General features: G+C 46.6%; 1 protein-coding gene across 2 annotated transcripts in view; it reads left to right on the top strand.

Moving 5' to 3' along the window:
• LOC142587365 (uncharacterized) overlaps nucleotides 1-12,598 on the top strand; it is a 91,409-nt gene that overhangs the window by 44,875 nt on the left and 33,936 nt on the right. For both annotated transcript variants that reach the window (XM_075698314.1, XM_075698313.1), the window contains one exon: nucleotides 2,260-2,409. In XM_075698314.1, the coding sequence (XP_075554429.1) occupies nucleotides 2,260-2,409 (150 nt within the window). The remainder of the gene's footprint in view (nucleotides 1-2,259; nucleotides 2,410-12,598) is intronic.

The raw sequence follows: 12,598 nt of genomic DNA, 5'->3' as shown, positions 1-12,598 counted from the left end.
GCCCCCTTCTAGTCGGAGTCTATGGTGTTAGTGCTTTCTTTTCTTTTATTTTCATGCTCATTTTGACTATCCACTTCCTGTATGGGCCTGTGCAAAAGCTGACAGTATTGTTAAACAAGAACGAAGAAATGTGGTAGTACAATAGCAATACTTCCTCTTGTATAATTACTGTCACTTACCAGGTTGCTATATTTCTTCGTTCTTATTTAACAACGCTGTCAGCTTTTTGCACAGACCAATACAGGAAGTAGCTTGTGAAAATGAGCTTGAGAATAAAAGAAAAGAAAGCATTAACACTGCTATTCAACACAAGACAGTTTTTTTTTTTTTGTTTCTCAACAATCAAAAAAGGAACAAGTGGTTATCACAATTGCACTCTTAGTTGTGTGACATTATTGCAGTTACAAGGGTTTCAGCAAAATATTACTTTTATGTACATTGCAATAGGTACAACACAAATCATTAGTAGCATACAAATACACATGTACACTTGCCCAAACATTCATCCTACGCATTATATTGCAAACTGCGCACTAAACAACTCTCATGCAAAACCAAAATTTGGCACCAATATTGTGACAAAGCCATCCACAGAATCTGACCAGATAATTTCCTTTGGCAATACATTCCACATTTCGATTGCCCAAGGAAAGAATGAATACTTGAACATGTTGCAATGTGTGAGATACTGCCTGGTGAGTTTACGATGACTGGTTCTTTATATTGATATATATATATTTATATATATTTTTTGATATATGGATAAAGCATGTGTATTTTTCTTTACGAAAATATACATGTGCTTGAATTACAGTCATCATTCCTGGGAAAATGGGAAAGTCGGGAGTGTAAATTCAAAACGATAAGCAAAACGAGAACAAGGTGAAAGCAGGAGCCAACGTTTCAACAAGTGGACTTGTCTTCTTCAACGCCACTTGAAGAAGACATTCACCATTCTGTATTTTCTCACCATTCCTGTATTTTTTTGTCCTGTGTATTTCTTTCACAAACAGTTCTACTAGCCTGTATTTGCCTCCTTATGTAATGCCTTCGGGCCTTTAAGGCTGCACATTAAATAAAATGAAATTATGTGCAAATGTTGCAGTGTGTTTTGTGGGAGGGTAAGGGGAATGAAAACATATCAAAGGGGATTTTAATTCGTAAAGGTCTACGAGCGTTTTGCAGGGACCGGGATTTGGCGACATTTTACATGGGAAAATGGATGAACAAGGAACGTATCAGCAGGGTTCTACTGTATTTGATGTCGCTTAGAGATCAGTGCTATATGACATCAATCTACCTTCAATTTGCACAAGGCTAATTTTTAAGCAAACAAATGCCATCAATATTTTATTTCCTCATAGCACTGCATGCAAGTACTAAACAGTAGGGCTATTTTTTTTACCTACACTTCATGCAGGCTCCTGTAGACGACTTTAGTGTAGGGCAGATGCTACGATGTTGTGTGCTGCACTTGACTCACTGGGCTATAGCCAATTGAAGCAGACAGCACATTGTCTTCTGCACCAGCAGACGAAGGATGTCCAACTCCGAACTTACTGGCTGTGTATGTGCCCTTGCCTGAAACTAAACGCAATGTACGAGTTTCCTTCCGTCAACAAATTTAGACAAACTGTGGTAAAATGCATCACGAATGCGCAGTTCATGAAGACAACTTCTCAATGCGTATGTATAATACAGTGCGGAGTCTGAAACAGCCTGCACCATCTGTGAGTAAGATAATTTTATCTTCTTGGAAAATTAGCTAGCCTTCTTCTGTGACACATGGTCATGCCAGCATTTGCTACCATCCTTGCAGCGAATATTCACTATCGTTGCTATATCAGCGCCAACAGTCACAGACAAAATGGCACCAAGTGTTTGCAATGCTAGCCTGCTTGTTTGTCATCTGCTGCCTACACTCATCAAAACCACAGTCTAGAAAGTAGTTTTCATGCTACACCACAGCTATAAAAAATGGCTTCGTGTAGGTGGGCGGAACTACACTTTTCCACACCAAGTGAAAGAAGTGGCGACTTCCTACACTAGCTACAGTTGTGAAGCCAATGTAGGTAAAAAAGAAATAGCCCTAGTAATGAATGTGGGAGCGTACTAATGAGTAATAGAGGTGTTTTTTAGCCGTACTAGTACAACATCTAGTACTAGACACATCACAAGACATTGTCACATGTTTTGATAGTGTCGTGTTTATACAAACATGCATTTTATTTCTTCTTTTATTTCTTTCGTTTCTCACAGCTATGGGGCGCCGCAGCAAGGGATGGTCCCCCAGCAGCCAGGCATGGTCCCCCAGCAGCCAGGCATGGTCTCCCAGCAGCCAGGCATGGTCCCCCAGGCGCCAGCAGGCAGCAATTTGATGCGCGAGAAAGCGCATGTCCAGGACCGGGCGTGAGTTCTGTACTCACTGCATGTTGTGCAGTGGCAGTTCTAGGCATGCTGCTGTTTTTAGATGCTCTGTCACTATGTACAACACATTCTTGGGAATATTGTTACAGGAAAGAAGGAGCATACGTCTACTTACAGACGGCTTTTCATAACGGAGCCAACAAGCGTAGAACAATGAAAAACCTAAACTCTTCTTCACCGTCTCCAAGGCCACCATCAGTGTCCTCTTCTTCCCACATTACAGACTATGATGTCACCCCCGGCAGAAAAAGCACCTTATTGGTGCGGCTCATTGGTTCGAGAAAGGTACAGTTTGAGATGGCTGACGTGTTTGTGAGTCGAGTGTGGCCGAAAGCAGAGTCTCGAAAGGCAAAGTCAGCTCACGGCGGAAGAGGAGATAGCAGGGTGACTAGCCAGCTGTGTCGTGGTGCAAGGAATTGTAAGCGAACGTGACAATTGGTAGAGCAGTGTCGCAGTCGCGATGATCGGAGGAAACATACATTGCTAGCATGTCAGTTAATGTGTGGTTCAGGTGATCGGTAAGACCGTTAGTTTGAGGATGGTAAGTGGTAGTAAGCTTGTGTTTAGTAGCAGGTGATCGATGTAAATTGACTTTGGCAAGAAAGTATCTTCCGCGATCGTTGAGAAGTTGACGATGTGCTCCAAGGCGTAAGATAATGTCGCGAAGCAAGAAGTCGGTGACGTCTGTAGCCCAACTGGTTAGTACGGCTCTAGTAGTGGCATAGCGGGTTGTGTAGTCCGTAGTGATGGTAATCCACCTATTTCCGTCATTTGATATAGGGAATGGTCCGAGAAGATCAACGCTAACGTGAAAGAAAGGGCCGGTTGGTATATCCAAAGGCTGCAGCAGACCAGCAGGATGCACAGCTGGTCTTTCCCGGCGTTGACATGACTCACACGTGGCAACATAGCGCCAGACGGGGAGTGGTTGAGACGGGGCCAGAAAAACTGTCGCCGAATTCGGTCATAGGTCTGAGAGACGACAAGGTGTCCAGCGGTGGGAATGTCATGTTGCTGGAGTACAATCTGTCGAAGATGAGACGTAATGACGGTTAGGAGCTCGGGCCCGTCGGGGTTTATGTTGCAGCGATACAGAATGCCATTTTGTAGCACAAACATGTAAAGGAATGAGTCGGATGGATCAGAGAGCAGGTGTACGATAAGCTGCCATAACGATTCATTGCATCATTCAGCACCAATGTCTTTCAAGGCAGAAAGTGAAGGAACGCAGATCGGTGTGACATCCACTAAACCGTTCGGTGCATTGATGGGATGACGAGACAGGCAGTCAGCATCCTGATGTAGATGACCCGAATTATAGACTACAGTATATGTGTATTCCTGTAGCTGTAGGGCCCAGCGACAGAGACGTCTGGTGGGATCCTTGAGGGAAGAAAGCCAACAAAGAGTGTGATCGGTTGTAACTGTAAATGGTCAACCATATATGTAGGGTCGGAACTAGCCCACCGCCCAAATAAAGGGGAGACACTTGCGCTCGGTAATCAAGTAATTGCACTCGGCTGGAGGGGGAGAGGAGGCGGCTGGCATATACGATAATGCGTTTGTGCCCACATTGGCGTTGAGCTAAAATTGCACCGATGCCGTAGCCACTGGCATCAATGCAGATTTCTGTCGGAGCGGAGGCATCAAAATGGGGCCAGAGCAGGAGGCATGGTGAGCAGCATGATGAGCTGCAAGAAAGCAGATGCTTGTTCAGAGCCCCAGCAGAAACAAATGTCTTTCTTGAGGAGGTCAGTCAGGGGACGGGCAACATGGGCGAAATTGTCCACAAACCTGCGGAAGTAAGAGCAAAGGCCAATAAAGCTTCGAACATCTTTGGCGCAAGTTGGTACAGGGAAATTCTGCACAGCATGAACTTTAGTGGGGTCTGGGCGAATGCCTGACGAATCGACGAGATGTCCGAGCATGGTTATTTGGCAGTGATCAAAGTGGTACTTGGACGAGTTGAGCTGCAAGCCAGCAGTGCGAAAAACAGAAAGAACAGATGAGTCTTTCAAGGTAGATCACAAATGTTGAAGAGAATATGATGACGTCATCCAAGTAGCATAAACAGATGGACCATTTCAAGCTACGCAAGAGCATGTCCATCATCCGTTCAAAGGTCACCGGGGCATTGCGCAAGCCAAAAGGCATTACCCTGAACTGCTATAGGCCGTCTGGCGTGACGAATGTGGTCTTTTCACGGTCCATTTCATGCACGGCAATTTGCCAATATCGAGAGCGAAGGTCTATTGATGAAAAATAAGTGGCACTGTAGAGGCAATCCAGAGCATCATCAATGTGGGGAAGTGGATATACAGTAAAATTATGTTACTACAAACACCACATTAACGAACTTTTCAGATTTAAAAATTTTTTTAATCCCCGCCAAAATGCCTATATTTTCAATGCAAAAGACTTTTTAGTACTGAGAATTTCAGATTACCGAATATTTCAGAATAACGTACATAATTTAATCCCGTAATCACCAAAATGCTTCGTTATTACGAAGTTCTGTTGAAGTTTTGGTACCAAATCCCTGAGGCTTACACCTATTATCGTCATCCGCAGCAGCAGCAGCCATGTGCTGGGGAACCTGTTTCAACGGGTACAGCCCCAGCAGCATCGGCATTAGCCAATGGTAACGTATGGTCATGTTTGGACTCTCCTACTACTGCGCAGGCCTAGTGTCGCCACATTGATAGCAATCGGCAGGAGCTGTGAAGGTATCGGCGCTGTGATTGTGTTGGTGCGTTCGCTTTGCTGACAAGAGTTCTCCTGGTCCCCGCCTTAAAAAGGTGCGATGCCAGTTGTTGCTCAAAGAAAAAGTGGACATTTTGACGCAGCTGAATGCTGGAAGAAAGCAAGTCAACCTGGGCAAGGAGCATGATATTCCCCATCAACAATGGCAACGATGCTCAAGGATCGGGAAAAGATCATGAAATTGCGTCGAGAGTCACAGCTGGCTCCCTCAAGAAAACGCTTGTGGCTTGGCAACTACCAGTACGTTGACGACGCCATCCTCACATGGTTTAAGGATGCCAGACAAAACGATGTGCCATTGTCAGGCCCAATTATTCAAAAGAAGGGGCTACAGTTCGAGACCGCCTTGGACATCTCTGGTTATGATGCAAGTGCCGGATGGCTTTACCACTTCCAGCAAAGGAAAGGCATTGCGTGGCAGGTTGCTTGTGGCAAAGAAAAGGCAGCAGATGCCGAGAGTGCGGTTGCCTGGCGGAACAAGCGCTTTCAAGAGATCGAGTCTCTCTCCAGACGACGTTTTCAGCGGCGATGAAACGGCGTTCTTTTATCATTTGTTGCCTGATTAAACAATGAACTTCAAAGGTGACAGGTGCAAGGGCGGAAAGAAATTGCCTCTCCGCGTATTGGTTCTGTTCTGCTGTAATTCCACGGGCACAAGCCGCTAGTTGTTGGCAAGTCTGCTAAACCGCGCTGCTTGAAAAACGTCTCGTTGCCTTGCGACTGCAGAGCCAACAAAAAAGCGTGGATGACGCGAGACTCAGTGGCTGCTGCAGCTCGACGACACAATGAAGAAGAAAGACAGAAAAATTCTCCTCATCGTTGACAATTGCTTGGCACTTATCGTGAACGTGCGATTGAGCAATGTGCAACTTGAATTTATGCCCCCGAATTGTACTTCTTTGCTCCAACCTTTGGACCAGGGCATCATCAGATGTGTGAAGGCCGAATTTCGAAAGCGTCTTGTGCAGCGCCTCCTGATCAATATTCGACTGAAGCTGCCCACACAGGTAAACATCCATCAAGCTGCAGAAATGCTTACAGGGTTGTGGTGGAACGTGAAGGCAAGCCCGATCAGCAACTGCTTGCGAAAGGCAGGCCTTTTAAAGGCTTCACCTATGCCACAAGATTGCGAGGACACAGAGGAGCTCAACCCAGAACTGTGGAATGAGCTTACCAAAAAGCTCTCCGTCGACACCGCGGTGACCTTTCATGATTACATTACAGCGACAGCACGGCGGCTACATCCGTGGAACTCGCTAACGAAGACATCGTGAATAAAGTGCGTGAGCAAGAAGATTGCAGTAGTTACGAAGACGATGCCGACACTGGATCAACACATGAAGAGGAAGAGACTGTTTCCAGCTTGGATGTTTTAGTTTTTCTAGAAAAGATGTGATCATTCCTCAGGCGCTGTAAAGGTGTCCCCAGTGACGTTTAGAGGAAGGTTGAGAATGTGGAGGCGTTCATCCTGCAGCGCTTGCTGTCTACTCGCCAGAAGATGATTACAGGCTTCTTCAAGCAATGAATTATAGTTAAACTGTGCACAGTGTTCTCGTTTATTATTTACGTGCAAAAACGAGCATCTGCTGCAAAGGTATGTAATTTTCGCTGTGTTACATTACCGACATGAAAATATTGGTTTTTAAGTACTACGATAATTCAAATTAACCAATTAAATTCTGCAGTCCCCCGAAGTTCATTGTAACGAGATTGTAGTGTACATCTTTCTTGGTGATCATGTTTAAATGGCGATAGTCAATGCAGAATCGCCAGCTGTTATCCTTCTTTTTCGCAAGAACAACAGGGGAAGCCCATGGACTGGAAGAGTGCTCAATAATCCCTTTTGCAAGCGCTTTGCCAACCTCGCTCAGGATAACTTGTCGCTCAGAGGGCAACACCTGGTAGGGTCTCAGCGAACAGGTGTTGCATCACCGGTATTTATACAATGCTTCACGACCGCAGTTTGACCTAAAGGGCGATCGTTCAGGTCAAAAATGTCTTAGTACAACTTGAGGAGGCCATGGAGCCTGCTGGTTGTTAGGTTTAGAGGTCCGGTGCAATCATCTTTGCAAATTCGTGAGGTGGGGCAGATGCAGAAGGCGTAGTGTGAGCACTGGTCGAAGACGACGCGACAGATAGAGCAGAAATGTGGCACTCGTGCGACTGTGACAACGTGGCAAGAGACATGCCTCGAGGAAGTACATCAGGGCACTGTCAGAAATTTAGGATGGGAAGACATGTCTGATTGTCCGCTACAGAAGCAATGGTGTGTGGCAAGGACACATTATGGGAAAGCAGGACTGAAGTCGCGGGAGTAGGGATGTAGTCTCCGTCAAGTACAGGTGGGCAGGCTAAAACAGTGATGCATGTTGCTACTAGAGACGGGAGGCAAATAAAATCTGCAGAAGAAAACTGAGTTGGAGCTTGAGCAGGAAGGTCAATGGGAAGGGGTAGGCCAAGTTGTACAACACCAGCTGAACAGTCAATTGGAGCACAATGGGCAGTCAAAAAGTCAAGTCCGAGGATCACATCGTGAGGGCAACGTTTGAGCGCAATAAACAAAATGGACGTGTGGCGACTCTCACACGTGAAGTACACATTCCTAGCACAGCTGGAGTTCCACCATCGGCAACCTGGAGCAGTAGAGTCGGAGCAGGAGTACTTTCTTCAAGCGCATTCGAAGCTCCGCACTCATGATGGAAATTTGCGCTCCAGTGTTGATGAGTGCTGTAACGAGCAAACCATCCACGTCCACATGCAGAAGGTTCCGATCAGTAGGCACGGTCAGCAGAGGAATTTCAGGCCGGGGTGATAGAGCAGCGTCACCTCCAGGAGCTGCCCCAGTTAGTTCCCCGTTGGAGAGCGGCGATGGTAAGCTGGGGACGGGAAGCGATGCAGCTGGGGCGAACGGGAGCGGCGACTGTTTGGTGATGGCGAGTGGCTAGTCGCAGTGGTTCGAGCATTGTCAGGTGCATGTTCAACCTCGGTAGAGTAGTGCAGGTGGGCGAGGATTCAGTGAGGAGCGGCTGTAGGCGGGAAAGCTTGGTCGAGAATGTGCTGGCCAGGTACTTTGGCAGTGGCGAGAGATGTGGCCCACACGTTCACAATAAAAGCAGATGGGTCTATCGTCATGTGTGTGCCATTTGGCTGGGTTGTGATAGCTCGGATATAGACTTAATTGGTACCGGTGAACAAGGGGACAGGCAGCAGACGAAGTAAAGTCAGGATGTTTGGCGGAGCAGATGGGCAGAAGACCCGCATTGGCAAGTTCTTGGCAAATGACCAATTGAATGAGTGACACGAGCGGCCGAGAAACGTCAAAGCATTGCGTCACTGGCGTGGCAGGAGATGCTGCTTCGATTTCTTGTCGAACGATACATACGACATTCTCGGAGGACATGGGCTCATGCGGTAGACAAATGTATTCGCACATTGATGAAGCTACGGTATTGGGTAGACGCGTAAACTGTTGAACTATGTGGCGGGTTTTTGCGACTTCAAAGTGGCGACATTCATTAATGATCTCGTTGACCGTCGTTATATTGTAAACAAGAAGGTTAAACACTTTGTCCGCGATGCCTTTTGGTGGTGGTAACAACTTTATTTCGTCAACAGAAAAGATTTGGTTAACTTTAGTGGGCTTCCAGGGTGCGTGAGGTGGCCGTCCGATCAGTTCCTCTAGTGCCACCTGTTATGGTAGTGAGGCGCTGTCTGTCGGCGACTTCCAAAGCCCAGCTGACAGCCTGCAGTTGAACCGCTGGGTCCGAGCTGGGCACCGCATCCTCCCACTCTTGCTCGTTAGAGAGATGCCATTCTCTTTTCGGTTTTAGATTGTCGCAATCGAATAAAATGTGTTTTAAATCTGCCTTTGTGACCCTGCAGAGCTTACATTCGGGGGTGTAGACTCCTGGGTAGGCCTTGGAGTATATATAGGGGTTGGGGAAGGTGTTAGTTTGTAGCTTCCGCCAGGCCACTTGTTGATGTTTACTAAGGCTTTTGTCCGGCGGCGGGAGTGTCCTTCCGTTGTTTCTGTAGTAATGTGATCTCGTGGTAGGTGGTCAAGGTCTCTCTGGCCGACCTCAGGACCGGCTCGCCCACTGCCCGGTTGACGAAACCTCGGGCTAAGTTGTGGGCCGCCTCGTTCCCAGGATGCGACGCGTGGGCCGGAACCCATATGATTCTAATGGGTCTGGCGTTGAAATTTTGCGGTTTTAGGATTTGTTTGGCGGGTTTGTGGACCCTCCCTTTTGCAAAGTTTCGAACGGCTGTCTTCGAGTCGCTAAAGATCGTGTTTGCTTTAGTGCTTATAATGGCTAGGGCGATGGCCGCTTCCTCCGCCTCGTGTGCCTTTTTGCTCCGCACAGAGGTGGCTTAGATTGGTTTTAGGTCCATGCCCACGACGCCTATCGAAAAGGCATGGTGATTACAGAGCTCTGCAACGTCCGTACAGACTGCCTCCTTATGGTTTGAATATTGCCTGTGAAGGGCTTTGGCTCTCGCCTTCCAATGTTCGGGATGCATGTTTTTCGGGATTGTATCTATTCTCAGATACTTGTGTATGTCTCTAGGCATTTGCACGGCAGCCGTCCCTATGCATTCTTGCCTGATATCCAAGGTCCTTAGAATGTGTCTTCCCGTGGGTGTTTTTGTTAGCCTGTCTTACTGTGCGATTCTGTGCGCCTCGACAAGCTCGGGAAGCGTGTTGTGTATGCCTAACATTAGCAGCCTTTCTGTTGATGTATACTTAGGGAGATGAAGGGCTGCCTTGTACGATTGTCTGATGAGGCATTCAACCTTGTTCTTTTCCGCTGCCTGAAGTTTGAGATAGGGGAGAGAATATACTATACGACTGAGCACGAAAGCCTGCACTAGCCTCCTCAAATCTGTTTCTTTCATTCTCTGGTGTTTGTTAGCTATTCGTCTTATGAGCCTGTTCGTTTGTCCAACGCATGCGACTAGTTGGTTTAGTGTAGTTGTGTTTTTCCCGTTGCTTTGAATGTGCATTCCCAGAATTCTCAAGGTTTGTACTTCTGGAACTTTTGTACCATCAACCCTAACATCCAATTGTGCCGGGGGATCGTTTTTCTTAGGTCTGTGTCTGATAACTAGGAGTTCGGATTTTTGTGGCGAGCACGTTAGCCCAACTCTCCTGGCGCATCCGGTCACTATATTCGCTCCCGTCTGTAGCGTGTTCTCAATATCACCTTCGCTTCCCTTGACTGTCCAGAGGGTGATGTCGTCTGCGTAGAGTGCCGACGGTAAGTTTGGTATGGCGGCAAGAAGCTTGGCCATGGGTATGAGGGTTATGTTGAACAGAAAGGGTGACAGCACTGACCCCTGCGGTGTGCCTTTGCTTCATAATTGTAGTGTATCCGACTTGATGCTTCCGAATGTTATTTGAGCCGTTCTGTCGGTTAGAAAAGCCTTGATGTATGAGTATATTCTCTCCCCCACGTTTAAGTCGGAGAGGGCATTCATGATGGCATTGTGGGTGACATTATCAAAGGCTTTGGTGAGGTCCAGTGCCATTATTGCTTTAGTGTTGGTGTTATTCGGTGTGTTTATTACCTCTACCGAAAGCCTGAGCATTATATCTTGCGTAGACAGGTTGGGCCGGAAGCCTATCATCGTGTGCGCAAAGAGATTGTGCTTGTCCATGTGGTCTTGTAATCTAGATAACGCCACGTGCTCCAATGGCTTCCCTAAGCATGATGTTAGGGATATGGGTCTGAGGTTGCTTAGTTCGAGTTTCTTGCCTGGCTTGGGTATGAGAGTTACCTTGGCGTGTTTCCACGTCTCTGGCAGCCACCCATACTTCCAGCACTTGTTAAAGTACTCCGTGATCCCTTGAATAGAGTCCTCGTCTAGATTTCTTAGTATTTTGTTCGTCACCCCATCCGCTCCTGGAGCGGAGGATGTTCTAAGTTTCTGCATGGCCGCCTTTACCTCTGCTACCGTTATGTTTTCGTCAAGTTCAGGGTTGGGGTTGCCGTTGTAGTTGGGAAGCGTCAGGTTTTTCGTTGTGCATAGGTATCGGTTTTGTAATTCTGTTATCATTTCTTCGTCATTAAGTGGGCTTGCATGAATTATGCGTGCTACATCCTTCTGGTGAGCGGCTCTGCTGTTTTCTGGGTCTAAAAGATTTCTCAGAAGGTGCCATGTGTCTTTGAGCCCCAATTTTCCGCTCATTTGATCACATGTTTGTCCCCATTGTTGTTTAACTAAGTTTTGAGAATGATTTTCGATTTCTCTTTCTAGTTTGGCTATTCTAATTCTAAGTTTTCTGTTGTGTTTTTGTTTCATCCATCTTTTTTGTAAGCTATTATGTGCCTGCCACATGTGTAATAATCTGCTATCAGCGGCTTTCTTTTCGGCTGCTATCTCTATCGTCTTAGTGGTGTGCTCTGCGTCGTTCAATAGTTTGTGAATCCATTCATTTAGGTTTTCAATCTTCTTGCCATCTGCGTTACCCTGTCTCCTTTCTCTGAATTTATCCCAGTCTACCACTCGTGTCACCCTTCTTCTTTCCTTCTTGAGCGTACTGCTGGGTATAGCGGTCTCTATAATGTAATGGTCGCTCCCTAGGTTTTCGTTCGTGTTGTGCCATTGTGCATCTACTATGTTTTTGCATAGGGTCAGGTCAGGGCATGTGTTAGCTTGCACACTGTTCCCTATCCTAGTTGGCACCAGCGGATCTGTCAGGAGCGTGTATCCTTCGTCCTGAACATATTGCCAGAGGCTAGTACCCTTCTTTAAATTTGTTCTGTAACCCCATGCCATGTGTTGTGCATTCATATCTCCAACTACTATTAGGGCATTCGTTTTACTGATTTTTCTGGCTTCGTTCATGGCTGTTATTATGGGGGAGGATTCCGCCTTGGGGGTGCTATATATGTTTAGAATGAAGAGCGGGGCCTCGCTTCTTTTTAGGGGTATGACCTCTATCAGGAGGCAGTCTGCACCGTTCGATTGAATTTCGTGCTCTATTGCAGTTAGATTTCTATGGACCAAGAAGGCCGTGAGTGGTTTTTCTTCCTTGCCATTTTCATATGTTTTATAATCCCGAACCTTTACTTTTTTCTTGGTTTCTTGTAGGGCTATGACATTGGGAATTTTTTCTTTTTCAAGGTTTTGAATGTGGAGCTCTAGGTTCCCCGCTTTCCGCGGAAGCTCCTACAGTTCCATTGCCATATTCTTATCTCCGTCTGGCCCTTCCCCATGATTGGCTTTAGGGAGGGAGATGGATTGCGCTGTGATGGAGGCCATGGGTCCTGGGGCCGGAAAGAGTTTGCCCATCACCTTAACCAGTTGATTGTCATGTTTCTGTACTAGCTCGTTTGTAGCCTTTTGCTGTGTTTGTAAGGACTCTTACTTGTTCTGCTAAGGCTTTATATTGTTCCCTGGTCTC

Source organism: Dermacentor variabilis, chromosome 7, assembly GCF_050947875.1.
Source record: "Dermacentor variabilis isolate Ectoservices chromosome 7, ASM5094787v1, whole genome shotgun sequence".
Lineage (NCBI taxonomy): Eukaryota > Metazoa > Arthropoda > Arachnida > Ixodida > Ixodidae > Dermacentor > Dermacentor variabilis.
This window is presented reverse-complemented; position numbering and strand designations above follow the sequence as displayed.